The sequence below is a fragment of the Stegostoma tigrinum genome, chromosome 6 (assembly GCF_030684315.1).
Source record: "Stegostoma tigrinum isolate sSteTig4 chromosome 6, sSteTig4.hap1, whole genome shotgun sequence".
Taxonomy (NCBI): Eukaryota; Metazoa; Chordata; class Chondrichthyes; order Orectolobiformes; family Stegostomatidae; genus Stegostoma; species Stegostoma tigrinum.
In genome coordinates, this window is record NC_081359.1 from 110,605,081 (window position 1) to 110,630,076 (window position 24,996).

General features: G+C 42.3%; 1 protein-coding gene across 2 annotated transcripts in view; it reads right to left on the reverse strand.

Moving 5' to 3' along the window:
* inppl1a (inositol polyphosphate phosphatase-like 1a) overlaps nucleotides 1-24,996 on the reverse strand; it is a 268,648-nt gene that overhangs the window by 153,443 nt on the left and 90,209 nt on the right. For both annotated transcript variants that reach the window (XM_048533393.2, XM_048533395.2), the window contains exons 2-5: nucleotides 23,365-23,428; nucleotides 21,943-22,093; nucleotides 20,318-20,426; nucleotides 7,861-8,001 (exon numbers count right to left, since the gene is read on the reverse strand). In XM_048533393.2, coding sequence (XP_048389350.1) covers nucleotides 7,861-8,001; nucleotides 20,318-20,426; nucleotides 21,943-22,093; nucleotides 23,365-23,428 — 465 coding nt within the window. The remainder of the gene's footprint in view (nucleotides 1-7,860; nucleotides 8,002-20,317; nucleotides 20,427-21,942; nucleotides 22,094-23,364; nucleotides 23,429-24,996) is intronic.

The following is a 24,996-nucleotide window of genomic DNA, read 5'->3' on the forward strand; positions in this document are numbered from 1 at the left end:
TCCCATTTTCCAGCACTTGGCACATGGCCTGTATGCATTGGCATCACAAGCGCATATCTAAATACTTCTTTAATGCTGAGTTCCTGCCTGTACCACCATTACAGGCATGAACTACCAGATTCCCAACACCCTCTGGCTGAACAAGTTTTTCCTCACATCTCCACGCAACCTTCTACCCTCTACCTTAACCCAATGCCCCAGGTCACTGGTCTCTCTACCAAGGGGAAAAATTCCTTACCATCTACCCTGTCTATGCTCCTCAATTTTTTACATCTCAACCATGTACCCGCCCTCCCCGACCCCGCCCCCATCCCAGTCTCTACCACTTCAAGGAAAACAATCCCAGTCTCTCTTCACAACTTTCCAGCCCAGGCAACTTCCTGGTGAATTTCCTCTGCACCCTTTCCAGTCAAATCACATCCATCTTATAAAGTGGATTCCAGAACTACACACGATACTCTAGCTATGGCCTAACCAACATTTTATACAGTTCCAGTATAACTTTTCCATTCAATTCAATTGGATTTGTTTTATATTGTAATGTGTCCCAAAATACAGCATAAAGTATCATTTTGCAGGTTGATCTGGCAAATCTCTTACCCAAGTATTCAAAACAGAATGCAGAATATAGTGTGATATACTGTGGTGGTGGCAGAGTCCTAGGACCCAGTTTTGAGATGAGTTTTGTTGGAATTATGGTATCGAAGACAAAGCTAATGCTGGTGACATTGGGGTGTTTAAAAACTGAATGGCAAGGACAAATGCACGCTTTTCAGAAAGCGCAGATTTACCAGGTTGGTTGCATAATTCCATAGCAAGGCATTCAATACCTATTGTGAACCCCATTTTGTAGCTGTGAGTTCCTGCAATGTGCAGATGATCAGAAGCAGGGGAGTTGTTTATAACGGAAACTGATTGATTCTCAGCCAACTGAATAGGTTGGAATGGGAAACAAGTTAAGAGAAACAGATTCACAGAGAGAAAAGGCACAAAAGACTGTGTTGTTCTCCCCAGAAGAAGCTGACTGTTTTAGCCATTAGGAAAGAAGTTGTAAAGCTTGTAGGAAACCTGTTACTTTTCCTTTGGCAACTAGTGTGCACTGTATTTTTTAAACAATAAACCAACGACATTTTCCAAATGAAACCAGTCACTGAACATTTTGTAATCCAGTGTAATCTTCCAGAGAAAGACAACTGAACATCAATGGCCTGTCTGGCTGAAGTAAAATAACCTCAACATCAGAAATGTGTGGCAAAGACCACTGAGGGGACTTTCCACTTTTTTCTCTACCTCGGCCAATAACCTATGTTCCCTATTTATGTGTTTGAGTGTGTGCATGTAAAGAACATGTTTGTTAGGAGATGAGAGTTCCCATAAGTAGTATTAAATGCCACTGGTTTATATCTGTTTACTTTCAACTGTAGTCTAATTTGAAGATAATGTTATTATCATTGGGCCATTAATCAAATACCCAGGTAATGTTCTGGGGACACAATGCCAGATGTCAGAGATTGAATCCAATAAAAAGTCTAACATTAAGATCCAATGATGACCATAAAATGGTTGTCAACTGTCGGGAAAACCCTTCTCATTCACTTATGCTCTTTACGGAAGGAAATCTGCCATCAGTACCGGGTCAGGCCTACATGTGATTCCAGACCCACAGCAATGTGACTGACACTTTACTACTCTCTGGGGCAATTATGGATGGGCAATAAATGCTGGCCTGGCTGGTGATACCGACAACCCATGAATGAATAAAAAAGTCACTTATAGTAAATTTTTTTTTAAAAAAGAAGTGCAGATATCAGGTCCATGCTATCAACCTTGGTCTCAGTCAGATAAATTGGTTACTTAAAATTCATGCCATTAAAAAACCTTTATCATTTGCTATGACCCCAGGAACATGGTTGCAAATCACTGGCATTGTGCACCTAAGTCCAAACACTCAACTAAATAGTCATAAAAACTGCCAGACTTTCCAAACCGTTCACAGACTCATGCCCTGCAGGGAGGGGAACCTGTCACTACCACCCATCAGGGCCTAAACGTGCTTGGTCTCTGCAAGAGCACCTCGCCTAGTCACACTACACACCTTTCACCCATAATCCCAGAAAGCTTTGCCCTTTCAAATATTATCCAATTCTCTCTTTTAGGTCACAATTCAGCCTGTTTCAAACACATCCTCAAATATACTGCAGATCCTAATTTCTCATAGTATGAAAACAATTTCCACATGATGCCACTATTTCATAGAACATAACAGCACAGTACAGGCCCTTCAGCCCTCGATGTCGTGCTGACCTGTCATAGCGATCTGAAGCCCATCTAACCTACGCTATTCCATGTACGTCCATATGCTTATCCAGTGACGCCTTAAACGTACCTAAAGTTGGCGAATCTAGTACTGTTGCTGGCAAAGCGTTCCATTCCCTTACTACTCGGAGTAAAGAAAATTTCTTTTGCTAAGTACCCTAAATTAGTGCTCCCTGGATCCCCGTTCTTCCCAATCTACTATCTAGAATGCTCATGATTTTGAATCTATCTAGCAAACCCACTCTCAACCTTCTCTTCCTGAAAAAAGATACAGCTTCTCCAAACTACTCTTAAGTGATGTTCCTCATTTTATTCCATTATAACCATTTTAGTCAATCTTTTCTGCACTCTTTCTAAAGGTTTCTTATGAAAGTGAATCATGACTTATAAAAATTGGTAGCCCCAGCTGGACATCATATTCCCAGTTCAGGCTGAACTAGTATTTATGCAAGTTCAACATAACTTCCTTACTCTTTAACACTATCAACCTATTAATGAAGATTATGATATTTTTGTTTATTTCATCCACAGGATGAGAGTGTTGATGGACCAGCATTATAGCCCTCCCTAGTTACCCTTGAGAAGGTAGTGGTGAGCTGCCTTGTTAAAATACAGCACGCCATTTGATGTAGGTATACCCACAATACAGTGAGAGATGGGAAATTCGGGACTTTGACACAGCGATAGGAATGCTGACATATTTCCAAGTCAGGAAAGAGAGCTGGATGGACAGGACAGATAGGAAAAAGAAGCACCAGCTCATAAGTTGATGCATTGGTTTTAATTTTCTAAATCTTACTAGAGATTCAGGAAGGTTCCTTTAAACTGGAAAGCAGCAAATGCAACATGCCTATTCTGAAAGGGAGAGAAGCAGAAATCAGGAAATCACAGGCCAATTAGCTTTCATAGGAAAAACGTTAGAAGCTATCATTAAAACACTTATAACCGAGCACTTGGATAAGTCCAAAGTAATCAGACAAAAACATGGATTTTTTTTTTAAAAAAAGGGAAACCATGGTTAACTAATTTATTGGAGTCCCGTGAAAAACGAACTTTTACAGCAGGAGTGCTGCAGATAAAGGGGAACCAGTGGATACATGGTACTTCAATTTCTAGAAAGCATTTGATAAGAAGCCACAAAAGGTTATTACGAAAAAACCAAAGCTTTAGTGGTAACATATTGCCATGAATAGAAGACTGGCTTGCTAAAAAGCAGACAGCAGGATTAAATTGATCTTTTTCAGGTTGGCAGGATTTCTCAAATAGCGTGCCATATGGGGTTGGTGCAGGGGCCTCTACTCTTTACCAATTATATGAACGATTTGCAGGAATGGATCTAAGGGATAGGAGCTAACCTTGCTGATGACACAAAGATAGGTTAAAAAGAGGACATAATGAGCTTACAAAAGAACAGATGGGTTAAGTGAGTGGGAAAAAAATCTGGCAAATAAAGTACAATGTGGTAAAGTGTGACACTGCCCATCTTGGCAGAAAGAATAATGTTTAAAAAACTGAAATCCTGAGAGATTGCAGAGCTGTGAGATGTGGAAAGTATGGGTGTCTTACTGCACGAATCAGAGGTGGTGAGTACACAGGTACTAGTAATAATCAGGAAAGGTAAAGTAACGTGATGATTTATTTTTAAATGGCAAGTGGATTCAAGAGTAAGGAGGTTACGCTTATGCGGGCAACAAGGAGACCACATCCGGAGTACTGTGTACAACACTGGTCAACATACTTACAGAACAGCACTAATTTGCCACACAGTTCAGACAAGGTTTACTAGACTACCAGTTCGGAGGAAGGGTCACCAGACCCGAAACATTAACTCGGTTTTCTACTTCACATATGCTGCCAGACCTGCTGAGTTTTCTCAGCAACTTTGTTTCTTGTTCCTGATTTACAGCATTGGCAATTTTCTTCAGTTTTTACTAGACTGAAACCCAGAATGACCAGACTGCCTTTGGGGGAGAAAGCTAAACAGGGTAGGAATGTATCCTCTGGAGTTTAGAAAAGTTGTAAGTGACTTAATTGAAACAAGATACTGAGGAGATTTGACCTGGGTCACCCATTTAAGACAGATGAGGAAAATAATTTTTTGAGGGTTGAGTCTGGAATCTCTTTCTTCGAAAAGCATTGAATGCAGAATCTTTAAACTTTTTTTTTTAAAAACAGAGGTAAACATATTTTTGATTACCATGGGGATAATAGATTATTGGGAGGGGTATGCAGGAATGCCAAAATGAGCTTAAAATGAGATCAGCCATGATCTTATTCAATGGCTCAAAAGGGCCAAGTGGCCTGCTCTTGTCCCTTGTTTGTAAACCATTTGTAATCCTTCTCCCAACCTGCCCAGTCACCTCCAACGGCTTACACACATACAGACCCTAGACCATTAGACCTAGGAGCAGAAATTAGGCTATTCAGTCCACTGAGCCTGCTCCACCATTCACTCACGGCTGATAAGTTGGCTGGTAAGTCCCATGACTTCTGCATGCACTTTAGAATTTTCTTCCATACATAACAGTGTCTCAGTTTTTCTGACCAAAATGAATCATTTCACAACTCTCAGTTACAGAGAAAGAAAGCCAGATAAACACCAGAGACCAAGAAATAGATGGCCATGCTGATAAGGTTAAGTGCAAATGGAATGTTTGAGTTGTACCGTCTCTGTAGTAGATACTGAAATGATTTGTGTGAGCTGTAATTGAAGGTGGCTTCTATAAAGAGCATGTAAGACAGGGCACGATACCAGTTCACAGATCCTCAGCCAAGGACCACTGGGACTGAAAGAGGTGTTTGGTTTAGATGAAGTGCCGTACTGTGTTGGGATTCCTCGTGACCTGCCTGCAGCTGCAACAACACATGAATCATTTCCTCTCCTTCAACTGTGGCTGATAGTCAGAACACTGGAGCTTTTCTCTACACCTCAACCAAGTGGTTTAAGGCTTTACACAGCAGACAACTATGAAGCAACAGGAAGAAAAAAATCACTCCCTCTACCAAGTACCAGCCAGCAACATACATCCAGCAAACCAGGAACAAAAAGACAAGCTCGAATCCCACTGGTTAATCAATCAAAAAATCTGCACTAAAATAGCGTCAATGAGTGCCTAATGAAACTACGAGATTGTCATAAAAATCCATCTTGCTCACTCATGTCCCTTAGAAAGGGAATCTGACATTCTTGCTGGAGTCATTCATACTAAATTAAAAGGTCATATCAGTGTGGCTGACTCTGGTGGCACAGTGGTTCAGCAATTAGCACTGCTGCCTCACAAAGCCAAGGACCCAGTTTCAATTCCAGCCTTGGGTGACCATCTGCGTGGAATGTGCACACTCTCCCAATGTCTGCTTGGGTTTGTGGAGGATGCGCCATGGTAAACACAAGGTTATGGGATAATATGGGCCAAACGGCCACTTTCCGGTCAGTAAGGATTCTACATTTCTATGAAAGGCACCTACAAACCTCACATCACTTCTGCTGTCAGCCACAGACTTACCAACGACACAATCTGGGATAGGCGATGAATGAAGGCTTCACCAGTGACCCATGAATGAATAAAAAAATTAATGTTATTGCTGCAGAAGATAGAGAGAAACCATCTCCACTGGTGGGAGGAGTACAAAACAAGAGGTAATGAAAATCTAGGATAACAAAGTGTGAAGCTGGATGAACACAGCAGGCCAAGCAGCATCCGTGGTCCTGAGATGCTGCTTGGCCTGTGTTCATCCAGCTTCACACTTTGTTATCTTGGATTCTCCAGCATCTGCAGTTCCCATTATCACTGAGGTAATGAAAATCTCTCTCTCTCTCTCGAGAAGCTGCCAAGACTGGAAAATCATAGCAAGTGAGTTAGTATCCAAGGAAAGAGACACTTAACATTTCGACCTGCCTGCAGACACTGCTTGACCTGCTGAGCTGTTCAAGCATTTTTTGTTCTTATTTCAGATCTCCAAAATTCACAGCACTTTGTTTCTGCATTACTGCTGAGAATGGAGGATAACTGAAAATTTCAACACGAAGATTGTAAATTTCTTTTGTACTGAAGAGTTATAGAACCAAGGGCAAATCAAGCAGAGACAAAATTAGCCACAATTTAACCAAATGGTGAAGAAGGACAAAAGGTATGGAATGGTCTTACATTCTTGATAATTCTCATCGATGAATGTAAAAGACCCAACTGTATGACTCAAGTTGAGGAGTCTTGCCTTATGCTCTCGTTAGTATTTATCTCTCAATCAATTTTATAACAAGATCATTTCATCTTTAACCTTCAATGCCTTGGGATGATTGTGTTAAAACTGATAAACAGGTGCAAGTTGTAGACATGTATGATTGCACTTTGGACAAACTGATGGACATGTTTCACACCTTACAACATTAACTGTGCATCAAAAATTCTATAGTAGATAGGTTGTGAGAAATACTTCAGGCGAGGGTATAACAATTGGGAGCTAAGGCAGGTAAACTGAATGTAAATATAGAACTATAATCCACCAGTCAGTTGGCATTATAAATCATGAATACCATTTTAAAGAGCAACACGCTGCCAAAACTTTGTATTGCCCTCATCAGAACAAATTTCAAAGGATGACAATTTACACTACAGGTGAAAAGTAAGTTGATTACATGGTAAGTTGTCTCTGATTCACTAATGTATTGCTGTGGAGAAAGCTACCAGCAACCCCTGGGTTGGGCTTCCCAAACCCTCAGGTAATCTAATAAAAGAATCATATTCCTTTTGTTTGGAGAGAATGGGTCATGATATACGCATGTTGGTTCTGCAGTGTAAATCATTGATTGCTTGAAATTTAGCATTCTTGCCTCAATCATGACGGCTCACAATCTAATCTAATGAGGGTCACAGAAAGGGATTCCTGTCTTAACATTCCTGAAGGACACTCTGGTATTTCAGCAAAGTAGATATCCTGAAAAACAAACCTAGCCACTTAGCGTTGGTGAGAAGCTTCAGACTCTGTACAACATCTTCATCTCTTCGCTGGTCTCCCACACTCATGCAGCCAAGCCATTCAGCCCAATTGTCCAGTTAAGAGGGGTTGCAGCAACTGGCATGTAAACACTTGCCCAAAACTAGCTGCAGTTTGTAGCTTGCCGTAGGATTTTGAGCTGATGTCAAGATTTCAACAGCACTGGTGAAACCAAATTTCCGTTTCTGGATTCTAGCACAAGGGGTGAATAGATTTCAGTGCTAAACAAACTTACCACCATGCCACTTCTGGCATTTTAACTCTAGAAACAGGCTTCCCAAACTCACTACTTGGGGGTACAAGCCACAGTGCCCTTCCAGTATGCTGTGCAATTAGATGTACCCCCAGCCACGTGAAGGGAACTGCTCATTTCAGTTTTAAATGGTAAAGCCCTTTTCCAGAGACAATAACTTCTGGCACTTGACTCCACAGGCAGGAGAATTGGCTTCTCAGCATTTACGTGGCCAAACTGTTAAATAATATCATACATCTCAGTGAGGCTAAAGCAAAAAGACAAGTGATCCCACTGGTTTCCAAGGGATGAAGACTCACCTGTTCAACCTCTTACAGGACGTCACTAATGCTTTGTTGAGATGTGGGAGGCTGGTAGCACCTGCCTTCACTGCCTCCAGGTCTAAGACATAGCTCGCCTTCAAATATTCATGAGACATGGTGGTCATCCCATTAGTTGCACTGAAGGAGGAAAAAATACAACGGATTAAAAGGAGCAAAAACAAGAAGATTTGGAAGAAGAATTCAGCATCCACACTATTTTGCTTTCATTAGATCAAGAGGGAATACTGCTGCAACAACCATCCTTGGCAACTATTTTTCTTGATCTGCTTAAAGCTGATTCTTAGTCAGACAGTAGAAAAGGTTGAAGAGAGGCAAAATTGATGGTCCTAAAGCCTCCCCCATAATGCGACTGCATTGCACTTTTTAACTGGAGAGGGCTGTCAAGACTGGGCTTTAAGAATATTCCACATCAAGATAGACATTTTTAATCAGCAAGGAAATCCAGGGTTATGGGGAAAAGGTGGGAAAATGGAGGTTTATCAGATCAGCCAGGATCTCACTGAATAGCAGAGCAAACCTGATGGGCTGAATAGCCTAATTCTGCTCCTGTGTGTTGTGGCTTTAATGTCATTCAGAGGTATCAAGCTCAGGGATCTAGATCACTTTATGTTGAGCACAATGTTCTTGCACTTTGACTTGGTCTGCAAGAGTTGCTGAGGCTGAAAGCTGACAAGATTTGCTACTTAACACCTCAAAGTCTGTTCCACCATTTAATAAAGACCCTGGATGATCTGTAACCCAATTCCTTTGTCCCAAATCCAGTAATACCTTTGGTTAATATAACTCAAACCGATGAGTTTTTCTTTTGTTTTAAAATGTGTTGGCAAGTAGAGTGATTCGGTACAATTTTTTTTCATTTCATTTATCTAGTATTTGATATTACAATAGGACTAAGTTAAGAGTGAAAATGGCAGGAGAACCCAGACCTGTGTTCTTCTGCTCTTGCTCAATGTGGGAGCACGGCTGATGTCCCTGACTCCTATGCATGCAGGTGTGTCCAGCTGCAGCTCTTGTTAGACCGTATGACAGCTCTGGAGCTGTGGATAGACTCACTTGGGAGCATCCGCTATGCTGAGGAAGTCATGGATAGTGTGACCAATTTGCTGAACATACTGCAGGTTAGGATTGCTGAGGCAGAAAGGGAATGGTGGCCGAAAGACAAAAAAAAAGGCAGGAAGGCAGTGCAGGTGTCCCTGCAGTCATCTCCCTCCAAAACAGGTATACCGTTTTGGATACTGTTAGGGTAGATGGCTCACCAGACAGCAGGAGCCAGGTTCATGGCACCGTGGCTGGTTCTGCTGTACAGAAGGGCATGAAAAGGAGTGGAAGGGCTATAGTCATAGTGGATTCGATTGTAAGGGGAGTAGAAACGTGGTTCTGTCATCAAAAACAAAACTCCTGAATGGTACGTTGCCTCCCAGGTGTACGCCAGGGATGTCTCCAATTGGCTGCAGGACATTCTGAAGGGGAAGGCAATGATATATTATGAAAAATGGGATGGAGGTCCTACAAGCATAATTGAGGGAGTTAGGAGCCAAGTTAAAAAGTAGGACCTCAGAGGTAGTAATCTCAAGATTGCGACTAGTGCCACATGCTAGTCACAGTAGAAATAAAAGCATTGGCAGGATAAATGAGTGGCCTGCAAGATGGTGCAGGAGGGAGGAGTTCAGATTTTTCTGACATTGGGACCAGTTCTGGGGTACGTGGGACTATTACAAAGCAGATGGTCTACACCTGGACAGGACTGGAACTAATGTCCTAGGGGCTGCTTTTGCTAATGCTGTTGGGGAGAGTTTAAACGAATGTGGCAAGGGGATGGGAACCAAACGAGGCAGCTAGCAGACAGTAAGGAGGTAGTAACTAAAGCCTGTAAGGTGACTGAAAACAGGCAAAGCTTTGGAAGAATATCAGGAAAGTAGGTCCAATCTGAAACAAGGAGTTTAGACGGCTAAATAGGGGTCATCAAATATCCTTAACAAACAAACAGAGTTAAGAAAAATACCAAAGGCTTTTACTGATAAACAGCAAGTAGGTAAGTAGAGAAAGAGTTGGCCCACTCAAGGACAGAGGAGGGAAGTAAATAGATTAGATTAGATTAGATTAGATTCCCTACAGTGTGGAAACAGGCCCTTTGGCCCAACAAGTCCACACTGCCCTTTGGAGCATTCCACCCAGACCTATACCCCATAACCCACACACCCCTGAACACTGAGCAATTTAGCTTAGCCCATCACCTAGCCTGCACATCTTTGGACTGTGGGAGGAAACCGGAGCACCCGGAGGAAACCACACAGACACGGGGAGAACGTGCAAACTCCACACAGATACCCAAGGCTGGAATTGAACCCGGGTCCCCGGCGCTGTGAGGCTGCAGTGCTAACCACTAAGCCACCCTGCCGCCATGGCTTATAATGCGAGGAGTCAGGAGTCAGAAAATCAGAGATTCTTATTGTGTACTTTGCGTCGGTATTCACTGAGGAGAGAGACATGACAGATGTTGAGGTTAGTGATAGATGTTTGATTACTCTTGGTCAAGTCAGCATGGGCAGGGGGGGGGTTGAGGAAAGAGGGGTGTTGGGTATTGTAAAAGGCACTAAAAGGTGGACAAGTCCCAGGCCCAGATGGGATCTATCCCAGGTTAGTGAGGGAAGCAAGATAGGAAATAGCTGGGGCCTATGCAGATATCATTGCAGCATCTTTAAGCATTGGTGAGGTCCCGGAGGACTGGAGAATTGCTAACGTTGTCCCCCGGTTTAAAGAAGGGTAGCAGGGATAATGCAGGTAATTAGAGACCGGTGAGCCTGACACGAGTGGTGGGGAAGCTGCTGGAGAAGATACTGACGGAAAGGATCTATTTGCATTTGGAAGAAAATGGGCTTAGTAGTGATAGGCAACATGGTTTTGTGCAGGGAAGGTCATGTCCTACCAACTTGATAGAATTCTTTGAGGAAGTGGCAGAATTGATAGATGAGGGGAGGGCTGTAGATGACATTTACATGGACTTCAGTAAGGTGTTTGATAAGGTTCCCCATGGTAGGCTGGTGGAGAAAGTGAAGTCAGTCGCATGGGGTCCAGGTTGTACTAGCTAGATGGATAGAGAATTGGCTGGGGTACAGGAGACAGAGTTGGAGTGGAAGTGAGTTTCTCAAAATGAAGAACTGTGACCAGTGGTCTTCCACAGGGACCCGTGCTGGGACCACTGTTGCTTGTGATATACATAAATGATCTGGAGGAAGGTACAGATGGTCTGATTAACGAGTTTGCAGACGACACGAAGATTGGTGGAGTAGCAGGAAGGGAAGGAGACTGTCAGAGATTACAGCAGAATATAGATAGATTGGAGAGTCTTATAGATTGGAGAAATGACAGATGAGGTTCAATCCTGGCAAATGCGAGGTGATGCATTTTGGAAGATCCATTTCAAGAGCAAACTATACAATAAACGGAAGAGCCCTGGGGAAAATTGATGTACAGAGAGCTCTGGGTGTTCAGGTCCATTCTACCCTGAAGGTGGTAACGTAGGTCAACAGTGTGGTCAGAAAGGCATACTTTCATTCATCAGTCAGGGTATTGAGTACAAAAGTTGGCAGGTCATGTTACAGGTGTATAGGGCTTTGATAATGCAGCTACCAGAACAGTATGCAGTACTCCAAATGTGGTCAAACCAAAGGGATGTGGAAGCTTTCGAGAGGGTGCAGAGGAGGTTCACCAGGATGTTGCCTGGTATGGAGGGTGCTAGCTATGAAGAGGGGTTGAGTAATTAGGATTATTTACGTTACAAAGATGGGAGGTTGAGGGGGGACTTGATTGAAATCTACAAAATCAAGAGAGGCATAGACAGGGTGGATAGCAAGAAGCTTCCCTGCACCTGCACCCACCATCCAAAAAGAGGGAGTGGGGAGACTCAATTACTAGGGGTCATGATTTCAAGGTGAGAGGGGAAAGTTTAGGGGAGATATGCGTGGAAAGTTCTTTACACAGAGGGTGGTGGGTGCCTGCAACGCATTGCCAGCAGAGGTGGTAGAGGCAGGCATGGTAGCATTATTTAATATGTATCTAGACAGATACATGAATGGACAGGGAGCAGAGGGATACAGATCCTTGGAAAATAGGTGACAGGTTTAGATAGAGGATCTGGATTGGCGCAGGCTTGGAGGGCTGAAGGGCCTCTCCTATGCCGTAATTTTGTTTGTTCTTTGAGGTTTGAAATTAATACTTAGGACCAAGCTTCAACGGCTATTTTAAGAAGTTCAGTTTCGAGCAGCTTGATGCGGTTAAGTGTTCCCCAATGTCACTCTTGAAAGATCTAACTTTAAGACTATGTTCATTTGTCTGAGTCTGCACACTCAGTGAAAATCCTTCCCTTATACCTTACTCCACGTAGTTCCCACATCACCTTATCCTTATATATCCCAGGAAATGTAACTTTAGTTTATATAATCTCTTACTTTATTACTAGGCAGATGTATCATATCAAGTGAGTAGACACAGGTTTGGACCTGGCTATGATACGTCTTAAACTAACACACACAATGCAAGTTAACACAGGGTTTTAGGAGGGGAGAAGCAAAGGGTGACCTCAAAGATCACAGTACAAATCAGTGGTTAATTCCATTAGCTGCCTTATCACCTCTGGACTGGCAAGAAGCTATTAATCATTGCTGAATGTCACTGTTGAGATTCTAGTTTAAGACTAAAAGTCAGATTAACTAAGCTTTTGGTTCCAGATGGGGATAATTCCATTCCTTTCATGTTCCTCTGCATTCCCACTCACGCTTTTGACTTTGAACACTGGTAAGCATTTCAACAGAACACTAGATATTGCTCAAAAGTAAAGAGTAATACAAATTTATCATGCTTTAATTACAGATTACAGTGCTTTGAGAAACCACAAGCATCCGGCTGGCGCTTCAGAAATTGCTAGATTTATGCAGAAATAGGAAATCATACATTAGTTCCAAGCCTGGACCCAATTAAGAGGGTCAGGCATTAGAACTGTAGGAGTAATACTCAAATCATTTCTACCATGACCTGAGCCACATTATGGGCAACAGTGGCAAATGCTAACCCAGTCTGTATTCTTTACCGCTCAATTGCAGATCCAACCACAGTTTTAATGTCTCTGCTTTCCACTCAGTAATATTGCCCGAGTCCACCCCTGCTGCAGCTCGTGTGCTGCTAAAATTCTTACTATCCTTTTCTTTCTTCTTCCAACAGAGTCTCTTGGTTACCTCTCCATAAACTTAAGCTTACCAACAACTTTGTTGCATATTGTCCTAACTCACATCACAACATATTCAACCATCAACTCTGATCTACGCTGGCTCTTGGCTGTGCAAAAACACCAATTTAAAATTCCACGTTCAAATTCTGCCGAGCCTTTGCCCTTCTGTTTCTAATCCTTTTCAATTCTAGAATCTTCCAAGATGTCTGCATTTCTTCACTGCTGGTCCCATGCACAGCTCCTAGGCAGGGACATTGTGGTTATGCAACTGAACTAGTAATCCAGAGACCCAGACAAAAGTTTTTACGATACCAGATTGAATCTCATCTCAATGCTGCAGTCCTTTCTATTTGAGGAGTACATTAATGAAATTCAATGTAGGACGGTGTGATCAAGAAGTTCATGGAAAACAAAAAAAAATCTCTGAAGAAGTCACATCTGACCAAAAACATTAACTCTTTCTCTTGCCACAGATGCAGCCAGGTTTGATTTTTCTCCAGCATCTGCAGTATTTTGGTTTTGTTTGCATTTAATTCACTGCCTCCACTCTTCCAGGTATGTCCATTTTGAAGAAGTTACGCTTTTCTCTCTGACAGGACTTCCATTTTAATTTTTCAGCTCATTCACACTTTTCTACCTCCACCCTAGTGTTGGATAAAATGCTTGCCAAAACTCACTTTCACAGTCATATCTCCTTCCACTGACTGTCTCCAGCTTTAACCTCACCACCCATGGATTTCAACTAAAGTTCCATCTTTCATCATAGAATCCTTTCAGTGCAGGAACAGGCCCATTAGCTCAACAAGTCCACACCGACCCTCCGAGCATCCAACCCAGACCCAGACCCATCCAATCTACACATCCTTGAACACTACAGGCAATTTTGCATGGACAATCCACCTAGTCTGCACACCTTTGGACAGTAGGAGGAAACCGGAGTATCTGGGAGAAAGCCATGCTGACATGGGGAGGATGTGCAAACTCTGCTCAGTCAGCCAATGGCAAATCGAACCCGGGTTCCTGGTGCTGTGAGGCAGCAGTGCTAACCACTGAGCCACCGTACCATGTTTTGAGCTCAACCAGAACTACAGTTCTGAAGAGGTGCCAAATCAGACCGAAAAGTTCAACATTATTTCTCTCTCTCTCTCTCCACAGAATCTTCCAGACCTGCTGGGTTTCTTCAACAATTTCAGGTATTTGGTGACAGAAAAATTGATAGGCTGATAAATATTCAGGACACCTAAACTGCAGGAGGATATCAACTAACTTGACAACTGGGTAGAGCAGTGGCCAGTGGAATTCAATCTGGAAATGTGTCAGGTAAGTAGCTTGGGGAGGCTTACAAGGCAGGAAATTACACTATTAATGTTACAGTCTTAGAAAGCACTGAAGATCAGAGGGACCTTTTTGCTGATATCCAGAGATCACTAAAATTAGCATCGTAGGTGTATAAGGTGGTTATGGTGGCATCAGGGATACTTGTCTTTATTAACTGAGGCATGGAATAAAGTGGAAGTGTCATACCACGTAGAGGTCTGGTCACATTATAGAAGGGTGTGATTACACTACAGGAGGGTATGGAGGAGATTTACCAGGATGCTGTTTGGGACTGAAGGGTCTGAACTATGAAGATAGATTGGATAAGCTGGACTTGTTTTCCTTGGAGCAGTGAAGGTCGAGAGCATACCTGGTAGAGGTATATAAGGATTTTGAGGGATATTGACAGAATGGATAAAAAGGCACTTTTCTTCCATTAGAGGGGTCAATAACCATGGGAGATAGCTTCAATCGTGTACCTTAAATCTATGAGGAGAGATGAGGAGAAATATTACACTCAGACCATGGCAAGAGTCTGTTACTTACTATAGAAAGGTAGTTAAATCAGATACACTTGAACAGCATTTAAATATTCACTTGCATTGTCATAGCCTCCAAATCTTTATTGGAGTGGTCGAAACAAGCCAAATTACAACTAGAAGGAGGTTAAGTCTATAAAAGCTTGCATCTTATGATTGGATAAAAACATCCACTTTTGGTAGCCAGACCTTCAGCTGTGTAGGACTGAAGTTTGGAATTTGCTCCCTTAATGTTCCACTCCCCGAAATTTCTTCTACGTTCCAAAGTTTCAATGTGGACTGATGTCAAATGTCAGTTGACAGTTGTTCACGAAGCAGCCTGGGGAATTTAGTCACATTAATATTTGATAGAAATGCAACTTATTAGTCCTGAAAAATTTTCTAAGCAAAGGGGCTCGCATTTACGTAGTGTGTCTCGTTAGCACAGGATTTGACAAACTGCCTTACAGCATATAAGAATATGAATGAAATAAACTGTTATAATGTCAAAAGTCAGCCTAATTGCACAAGCAAGATCCCACTGAAGAATAGTGTGCTAAATAGGTGAGTTGAAGCAGTTTAGGACTTTTTTTTACATTAAAGGGTTCATTTTACATGCAAGTTGTACAACAATGAGTTGGCTCAGGCAGTAGAATAAGTTAGCACCTGAAAGTGACAGATCTTGGTTAGACCACAAGGGCAGCACTGTGTACAAATGTGGCTGCCAAATTGTAGAAAAAAAACAGAAAAGTGCAGAGCAACTGAAGAGGATCCAAAAAAGAAATTTACAAAGCTGGAGACAGAAGACTGAAAGATTATACCAATTAGGAAACGAGGAACAGGCTGGGACATTTTACTTTTGGAAATAAAGACAAGGCCGATGAGCGGCTGAAAGGAATTTGAAACTTCCAAAGGTTAACATTTGAGACAGTGTAAGTAAAGCAAAACCACAAACCCTCAATAGAGCACAATCACAGGAGGGATTTAGAACAAATTATTTTTAACCAGAAAAAGTGGTGAGAATGTGGACCTCATTACGATAGGCAGTTGATGTGGATAATTTAAGACCATAAGACATAAGAGTGGAAGTAAGGCCATTCGGCCCATCAAGTCCACTCCACTATTTAAATCATGGCTGATGGGCATTTCAACTCCACTTCCCTGCACTCTCCAGGCAGCCCTTGATTCTTCGTGAGATCAAGAATTTATCAGTCTCCACCTTGAAGGCATTTAATGTCCCGGCCTCCACTGTGCTCTGAGGCAATGAATTCCACAGGCCCACCACTCTCTGGCTGAAGAAATGTCGTCTCATTTCCATTTTAAATTTACCCCCTCTAATTCTAAGGCTGTGCCCTCGGGTCCTAGTCTCCCCGCCTAAAGGAAACAACTTCCCAGCGTCCACCCCTTCTAAACCATACATTATCTTGGAAGTTTCTATTAGATCTCCCCTCAACCTTCTAAACTCTAATGAATACAATCCCAGGATCCTCAGCCATTCATCGTACATTAAATCTACTATTCCAGGGATCATCCATGTGAATCTCCGCTGGACACGCTCCACGGCTAGTATGTCCTTCCTGAGCTGTGAGGTCCAAAATTGAACACAATATTCTAAATGGGGCCTAACTAGAGCTTTATAAAGTCTCAGAAGCACATCGCTGCTTATATCTTCCAACCCTCTTGAGACAAAGATAAATTATGGATGTAATTAAGATGCAACTCAAATATGCAAAGGAAAATAGATTACAATTCTGTGCTGATAAAATTAGATGACAATAGGACATAAAAATGGCACACAAAGACATTAAATGACCAATTTCCATGTGATAGAAGGGGGGGGGGGGCGGCGAGAGAGAGGGCGATGGTGAGCGAAGAATGTGGGGGAGAAGAAATAAAACCTATGCACATTAGACATGAACATGTTACCCTCATGATGGTGAGCCTGTGGTTTGACACCAGAGTGGAAAGATCAATAACCACTGTGATGTTTGTGGGATGTGCTTTGAGTGCTTAAGGTGGTTCTAATTCTGTTTCAAATGGTTTCTTCCCAGTAGCAGGTTGGACAGTTCCTCCTCTTTTTTGCCTCACTTATCTCTTTGCTGTAGGTGTTGCTTTACTCCAGGATCAGCTTCCATATATAACCTTGGCCCAAATGTCTACTCTTCACTCAGGCCAAGAATATTAGTAAGTTATTCCACCGGCACAGCCGAGTCAAAGCTTGCTCTCACTGCCTAGAGAGGAGTTAACAGATAGCAATCTGGGATGGGAACCATTAATTTCATAATTCCAGGATGCTGGTTCATCTGTACCTAGCTGCTGATCCAGCTAAAATCCACCGAAAGCATATTAAACTGAGACCTTTTGAGTTGATGACATCAAGTATTGACAGAACGGACTAGCGAAAACAAAAAGTCCAATATCCTCAGCCATCTCAAAATACTTCACAGCAGCTAAGATACTGGGAGAACAGTGTACAACTCATATTCTAACATGAACTTCAACATCCTCTGTACAGGAGACAGTTTTAAAAGCTCATCCAAGATTGGGCATCTCTAACAATGTTGCACTCCCACAGTGAGGCATAAACTCCCAAAGTACAGATACAGACATTAGTTAAAAGACGGGTAGCTCAGGCTCAGGGGCTCAATGGCCTGATCCTATTCTTATGCACTGCAATAGAACTTGAATTGGCAGCCTGAATTCCCAAGTAGGAATGCTTTCAGTGAACAGAACTCACAGTAGGGGGAGGAAGAGAACTGTCAGATTATTTCTGAGCAATAACATCTCAGCATGAATCATTGAAAGATAATATTTTCAAAATTAAGTAGTTATAGCTTAGCATTGGATAGAAACACAGGCTCCATTTCAGAAAATCAAATTAATCCTTTCGTGAAGTCACACATGAAGTTTGATAATTTCATCTGAGCATGCTTTAGGGGCTCATTGAAGATTTAGGTGCAAACAAGACAATTATTTTTAAAGCTCGATCTGTAACCTGCAGACTAGGCTCTCAGCATTGCTCCCCTTTTAACCTTATAACCTACTATTGGCCTTGCTGAATACAGGCTGCACCTTGACAATACAGGGTTGGTGCATTTGGGTGAAAGCCAAATGAACACGTTAGGGAGAAAGGAATAGAAACACGAGTCTGCTCTGCCATTCAATATAATGGATGATCATCCAACTTAGTACCCTGTCCCTGCTTTCTTCTCATAGTTCTCGAGACCAAAGGAGTCAAAGAATTCCTTACTGAAAAATTTCAATGTTTTGGCTCAAAACATGATTTCTGTGATTTGCTTTACTATGTTGTCGCATGTACCTAGATACAGTGAAAAGTATTGTTGTGTGTCCTAATAAGACAGATTATACCTTACAATAAGTACATCAGGGTAATAGAACAGAATGCAGAATATGGCGTTAAACCTGCAGAGAAAGATCAATTCTAATATCTGAGATGTCCATTCAAAAGTCTGATAACAGCAGGGAAGAATCTGTTCCTGAATCTGTTGGCACGTTTTCAAACTTTTCTTTCTCCTGCCCTACAGAAGAGGGTGGAAGAGAATTTCAACTTGGATGGAAGGAGTCTTTGATTGTATTGGCTACTTTCCCAAGGCAGTGGGAAGTGGAAACCAAATCAATAGAAGGTTGAGAATTCCATAGGCACATCACTCTCTGGGAGAAGAAATTTCTCACCTCTATCTTAAATGGCCTACCCATTTCTTTAGAGCCCTAGTTCTGGACACCTCAAATCATAAGGAATATCCTTTCTAGACCTATTAAAATTTTACTGGTTTCTATGGGATCCCCTGCCTATGGGCAGGGAGCAAAGGAATACAGACCCTTAGAAAATAGATGACAGGTTTAGACAAAGGATCTTGATCGGCGCAGGCTTGGAGGGCCGAAGGGCCTGTTCCTGTGCTGTAATTTTCTTTGTTTTCACTCTACTATACGCCGGTGAATATAATCCTAAGAATTCCAGTTTCACTTCATACATCTGTCTCGTCATCCCAGCAATCAATCTGGTGAACATTTTTTGCACTCAGATTAAGATTTTCCTCAGATAAGAGGCCAAAACTGCACACAATACACTAGGTGTGGTCTCACCAAGGTGCATCAAGCCATCCTGCTGCTGTACTCAAATCCCACTTCACTATGAAGGCCATCATACCATTTGCTTTCTTAAGACCATAAGAAATCAGAATAGGAGTAGGCCGTTTGTCCTCTAAAGCCTGCTTCACAGTTCATTCTTTATCATCTGCTGCACTTCAAACGCTTACTTTCACTGCTGCCTCTCAGCACCAGGGACCCAGGTTCGATTCCAGCCTCGGGTGACTGTCTGTGTGGAGTTTGCACATTCTCCCCGCGTCTGGGTGGGTTTCCTCCGGTTTCCCCCCCACAGTCCAAAGATGTGCAGGCTAGGGTGATTGGCCATGCTAAAATTCCCCGTTCAGGGGTGTAATAGGGGGATGGGTCTGGGTGGGATGCTTCCAGGAACTGTGTGGGCTTGTTGGGCTGAAGGGCCTGTTTCCACACTGTAGGGAATCTAATCTAATGTTAAAAACTTCTCTATTTCCCAATCAGTTGCTTTTCCATTTTTGCTACCAAGTGGATAACCTCAAATTTAACTTTAACTACCATACATTTGCCAACTCAACTTGTCCAAATCTCACCAAAACATCTCTCCATCCTCCTCATGGCCTACCCTCCCATTTAGCATTGTGGCAACCATGAACTGTTTAGACAGTTATACCGACAGTTTGGGGGGGGTGGGGGGAGCACTAACACCAGCATTCGCTGAACAGTGTGCTGCTCTGCTGTATGTTCTAAGCAATAACACAGATGCAAATTAAGGACAGTAAATAATCTTGATATTCATCAAGCAATATGGTGTATTGGCAATGCTACAGGAGAATAATCCAGAAGTCCAGGCTAATATTCAGGGGATTTAAGTTCAAATCCCACAACAGTAGCCAGCAAAATTTAAAATTTAAATCAATAAAACTGAAATATAAAGTTATCTTCACAACGCTGACCATGAACAGTATTGTCATGGCAACTGACCATCATGCAAAAAACCATCCAGCTCACATTAGGGAATGAAATCTCCCAATGTTACCTAGTTTAATCTCCCAATGTTACCCAGTTTGGCATACATGCAACTTCAACTCAACTTGCTCTTGAACCCCTGACAAGCACGGATTTCAAGGGCAATTAAGAACAGGCAACCAATGCTGGCCCACATTCTAGCTAAGATTAGGGAATGAATCCTGTTCCCATGCCATGCTTTACTGTACATCTATTGAGGGAATCAACTTCACTGGCAATATTACTTGTGTAATGTTTCGCATTCATTGACTGAACCCATTTAATTTACCTGTCCACTGCTCCATCTTGCGCCACCGGACTAAGGCAAGTGCCAGCACTGCCACTGAAACTGGTTGAAGCAGAGCGAGGGGGCAAAGGTGGTTTCTCATCTTCACCATCTACAAAAGGATTTAGGAAAAAATAGTAAAAATCTACAGTTGGGTACATGCAAACAGTGTAACAAGGTAGAAAGACTTCAGTTCTCACACCCAGTTGGGAAGAGGGGTAAAGTGAGGCAGAGGGATTTTGAGAGAGATTTCAAAAGCTCGAGGCCTGGACAGCTGAACAAGAGTCAATAAAAATAGGAATGCAGAATTAGAGGAACACAGATCTTGGAAGGTTGCAAAACCAGAAAACATTGCAAAAGCAAGAATGGACCATGAACAGATTTGAAAGGAACTATGAGCATTTTTAAACTGATTCCCCAACCAGTGCATGTCAGCACATACAGTGGGTGATGGGTGCATGGGACTTGGTGCCATATAGGGCACAGGCAGAAGAGTTTTGAATGAATAAGATTAAGGAGGCCAGCCTACTGAACACTCAATTAAGACTGTGAAGGCACAAAGGCACTATTTTCAATGGCCAATGAGCTGAGAAAAGGCAGAGATAGGCCACATTGCTGAGATACAAACAGATGGTCTTGGTAGAGTGAATACATGGTTGGAAGGGCAAGGTCAAACAGTTGGATTTAAATTCTGACAAAATATGTCAGTTCGAGGATGTAGGCTGTAGCAGGGGAATGGAGTTAATAGCAGGGACAAAACAGTGGCTTTGGTCTACCCTCTATTTAGTTGGAGGCAATTATTGGTGATCTGGGACTTGACGCTGGAATGTAATGTGGCAACTCAACAACTGTGGCAAGATTTAGAGCAGTGTTAAAGTATAGCTGGGAGCCACTGGGATACAGAAAGAATCCAGTGTTATGTACCCTGCCTTATCAGCATTGAGAAATGGGTGACAGTCAAGGCGGCGATCATTGGAGGCACAAGGCAGGAGCAGAACAAGTGCCTTTTTCAGTGAATTTTCGGTTACAGCTGAATAACAGGAATGGTAGGGGGAAATAAAAGTTCTCTCACAGGGATCAAAACTTATCAGTAATTGAACCAGGTTCAAATTCACCAATCCATTAAGAGATTTACTAAATTACCAACAAGATGAGGCGAAACTCCCAACTTTGTAAACCCAAATTTTAAAAATCACCATGACTATGGCCCATCTTAAAAAAATTTAAGTCAAGAATTCAAGCCATCAGCGTGTTGACTAAGGGCATCTGTCTAAAAGGACTTGTAGTGGCTTTGTTTAAGAGGAGGAATAATGATAGCAGTTTTGAAAGCTGAGAAAAGGGTGCCATACGTTAACTAGTGGAAGCAGCAGGAAGGAAAATATGAGTAGTTTGCAGCTCAGTGAGAAAGATGAGAAAGGAGTCAATGTCACTGGAGAGGTACGGTTGGAGACAGGTCAAGGAAGACCACTGGAGAAGGAGGGGGATAATGAAGAAGCTATGAAAATATCTTTGGGGCTGAGGATTACAAATGAATAAATGGTCAGTAGCCTTGAAACATCAGCTCCCATTGAGCTGAGGAAACTAGCCAGTGTTTGTAATAATTCAGCTCCTCCAAATAAGAGCGATACCTGAATAGTCCTTGTCCTCTGCTGTTTCCTTTTTGTCCTCCCTCTCTACAGGGTACAGCAGCGTGCTGACCAGACCCTGGTTCGGCTGGAGGTACGATGTGATAAGTTCAGTCAGTGTTTTGAAGCGTCTCACCTGCACACCTTGAGAAGTCTGTTTTAATGAAAATCACAAGATCATCATCACTGCCTGAGCCCTCACGTTCATCTCCAAACCAACACCGATATACACCATATAAAAACCAAAAGAATTGTGGATACAATAAATCAGGAACAAAAACAGAAGTTGCTGGAAAAGCTCAGCAGGTCTAGCAGCATCTGTGAAGAAAAACTCCGTTAATGTTTCGGGACGGCTGTTCCAAGGAAGGGTCACCAGACCAAAAACGTTATCTGTTTTTTTTTCCCGACACAGTTGCTGCCAGGCCTGCTGAGCTCTTCCAGCAACTTACACCACATGGACTGCAGCACTTGGCAGTGACACATCACCAGTTTCTCACAGGATTTAGGGAAGAGCAAGAATTGTTGGCCTTGTCAGTGACATGAACAATCCATGAAGTATTAAAAATTGTACAGGACGTGACACCCAAATTTTTTCCCTAACAGAATTAATCTTTGGAATTTGCTACCCCAGAAGGTTGTAGATGCTCCATCATTTGAATATATTCAATGCTGACATAGTCAAACGTTTGGTCTCTCAGGCAATCATGGGGTATGGGGAGTTAGCAGGAATATGGAACTCAGCAGGTTGCTCAGCTATTTATAGACTGAACGATAGAGCAGGCTCAATGGATCAAATGGTCTACTCTTGCTCCTATCCCTTTTGCTGTTTCAACCACCTATGACCTCTACCATCTAGAAGGGCAAGGGCAACAGATACATTGAAGCCATTTGCAAATTTCCCAAGTCACCCCACAATCCTAATTTGGAAATATAATCCAGCAAGTTCTTCCCTAACAGCACTGTAGGTCAACTGTATCAAATAGACTGAAGTGGTTCAAGTACTAAGTTTATCACCACCTTCTCAACAGCAACAGGGGCAGAAAATGAACATTAGTCCAGCCAGCAACACCTACATTCCATTCATGAACTTTTAAAAAATTCAATCCAACTTTTGTTCAGTGACGACTATCAAGTTGTATGTCCATAACTCTTAAATAGATCTAGATCTTGTGAAACCAAACATGCTTCATATATTGGTACTTCAGCAACCAATAAATAGAAATGGTTATTAAAGATCACACGTATATGCCATACAGCTACAGAGTATTCTGATCACATATTCGACAACAGAATTTGACTCAAGAAATACGTTGAGTTACATCTGGATTCCCAGGTGGCCCATGTGGCTTACAATAACATTACAATAGTTCTATGCTTCTGTACTGTCACTAAAGAGCCAATCAGCTCCAGTCTGCCTTCTCTCACCTGTACTGCCAGAAAATCATCTTCATCAGGTAAGATCCTGTATGTATGAACATGCTTTTGATACCTAGAAGAGAGAAAAAGGGGATCTGTTAGTTTGTTTTTTATACAAGCTGGTATAGTTCAATGACAGGACAGTCAGTGTTGTGTTGTGGATGAGTACACAATGCTCCTATTGGCCTTGTTCTGCCGGGGTATTTTCAGGAAGTTTTAAAATCGATGGACACAATAAATTTCCCCAACAAGGGAGTTCTACTTTAGTCAGCCCCGTGGGTGAAAACATCCTTTTGTGTCACCTCTATCGTCAATTGTTGCATTAACAATGTCAAATTCCCTCCAAAATCACACGTCTTCACACCTTAGATGGACACCACTGCTCCTTCCTACAGTTGGTTCAATTTTCCTATCAAGCTAGGAAATTCCCAGCTACCTTGAAGGCAGCAGTTCACTAACCATCTCTGAGGAACAATTAGGTATAGACAATAAGAATTGTGCTGATTAGGTGACACAGGCAGTGGATGAGGGCAGTGCTGTGGATGTTGCATATTTGGATTTTCATAAAGCATTTGATTCTCTGCCACATGACAGGTTGGTTAGCAAATTAGAATTGTTTGGAACTGATGGGCCCTCGGCGGCATAGATTACAGGTTGATTAAAAAGGCAGAAAACAGGCAGTAGGTGTAGATAGGTATGTCTCGGGCTGGGAACAACTTTGTTGACATTTTCCTCACACCACACCCCCCACAGATGATGACACAGTAGGGTCCTTGAACCAGGATTCATCTGCTTTGAGGAGCTCTGTTGTGGAAGCAGCAGTGATGGCAGTGGCAATAGGCCTGGAGCAGGTGCTTTGCGTGAGGCAGCTGGTGCAATGCTGCTGCAGCTTCTCGGAGGTCCAGAGTGTGGAAGCAGCTTGAGAGATCAGCGCTGTACCAGATCAGGATTCTGGTGGTCAGCAGCAAGGTGTCTGGTGAGCCAGACTAAACACTAGGAGTCAGCAGTGAGACAGTATCACAGGAGGAGTGCACACCTAGCGTTGGGGACAGGGAGTGAGCGCTCGTCTGCAGGCTCATGGTTGTAGGATGCCTGGAATATTTTGAGATTTCAACTTTTATAATAATGGCTGTAATGCTTAATTTTTACTTTATTCCTTTTATTTTTCTATTTTGTACTTAAGATTTTGTACCTAGGTACCTTTGTACCTAAGTTGGTGCTGGGAATGGCAACTTTAAACCTTTCACAGCACACCTGTATCCCTATAGTTGAGTACATTTAACTGCACAATAAGCTATTCTAATTCTACTCTAAGATGATATTTCATTGTCAAAAGGTGCTAGAAAGGTTCCCAAAGTCAAAATTGAAGACACTGTATGAATGTAAGGTCTTTCATGATTTGAAATAAGTCAATTTAGAGAAAACAAACCTAGGGAACTAGAATCATTTATTGAAATACACAAAAACAAGTTGAAAACTGGCTTTAACTGTATCAAATTCACAATGAAATATTCCTTCCAGAAGAAGAAAGGCTTGGTGCGTTAAGAGGCGATGTCACAGTGCCAGCAATAAAGCAGAAACATTTAAAAGAGAAATGGTCCAAATACATTGAGTTGCATTCACATGGGGCCTTCCACAAAG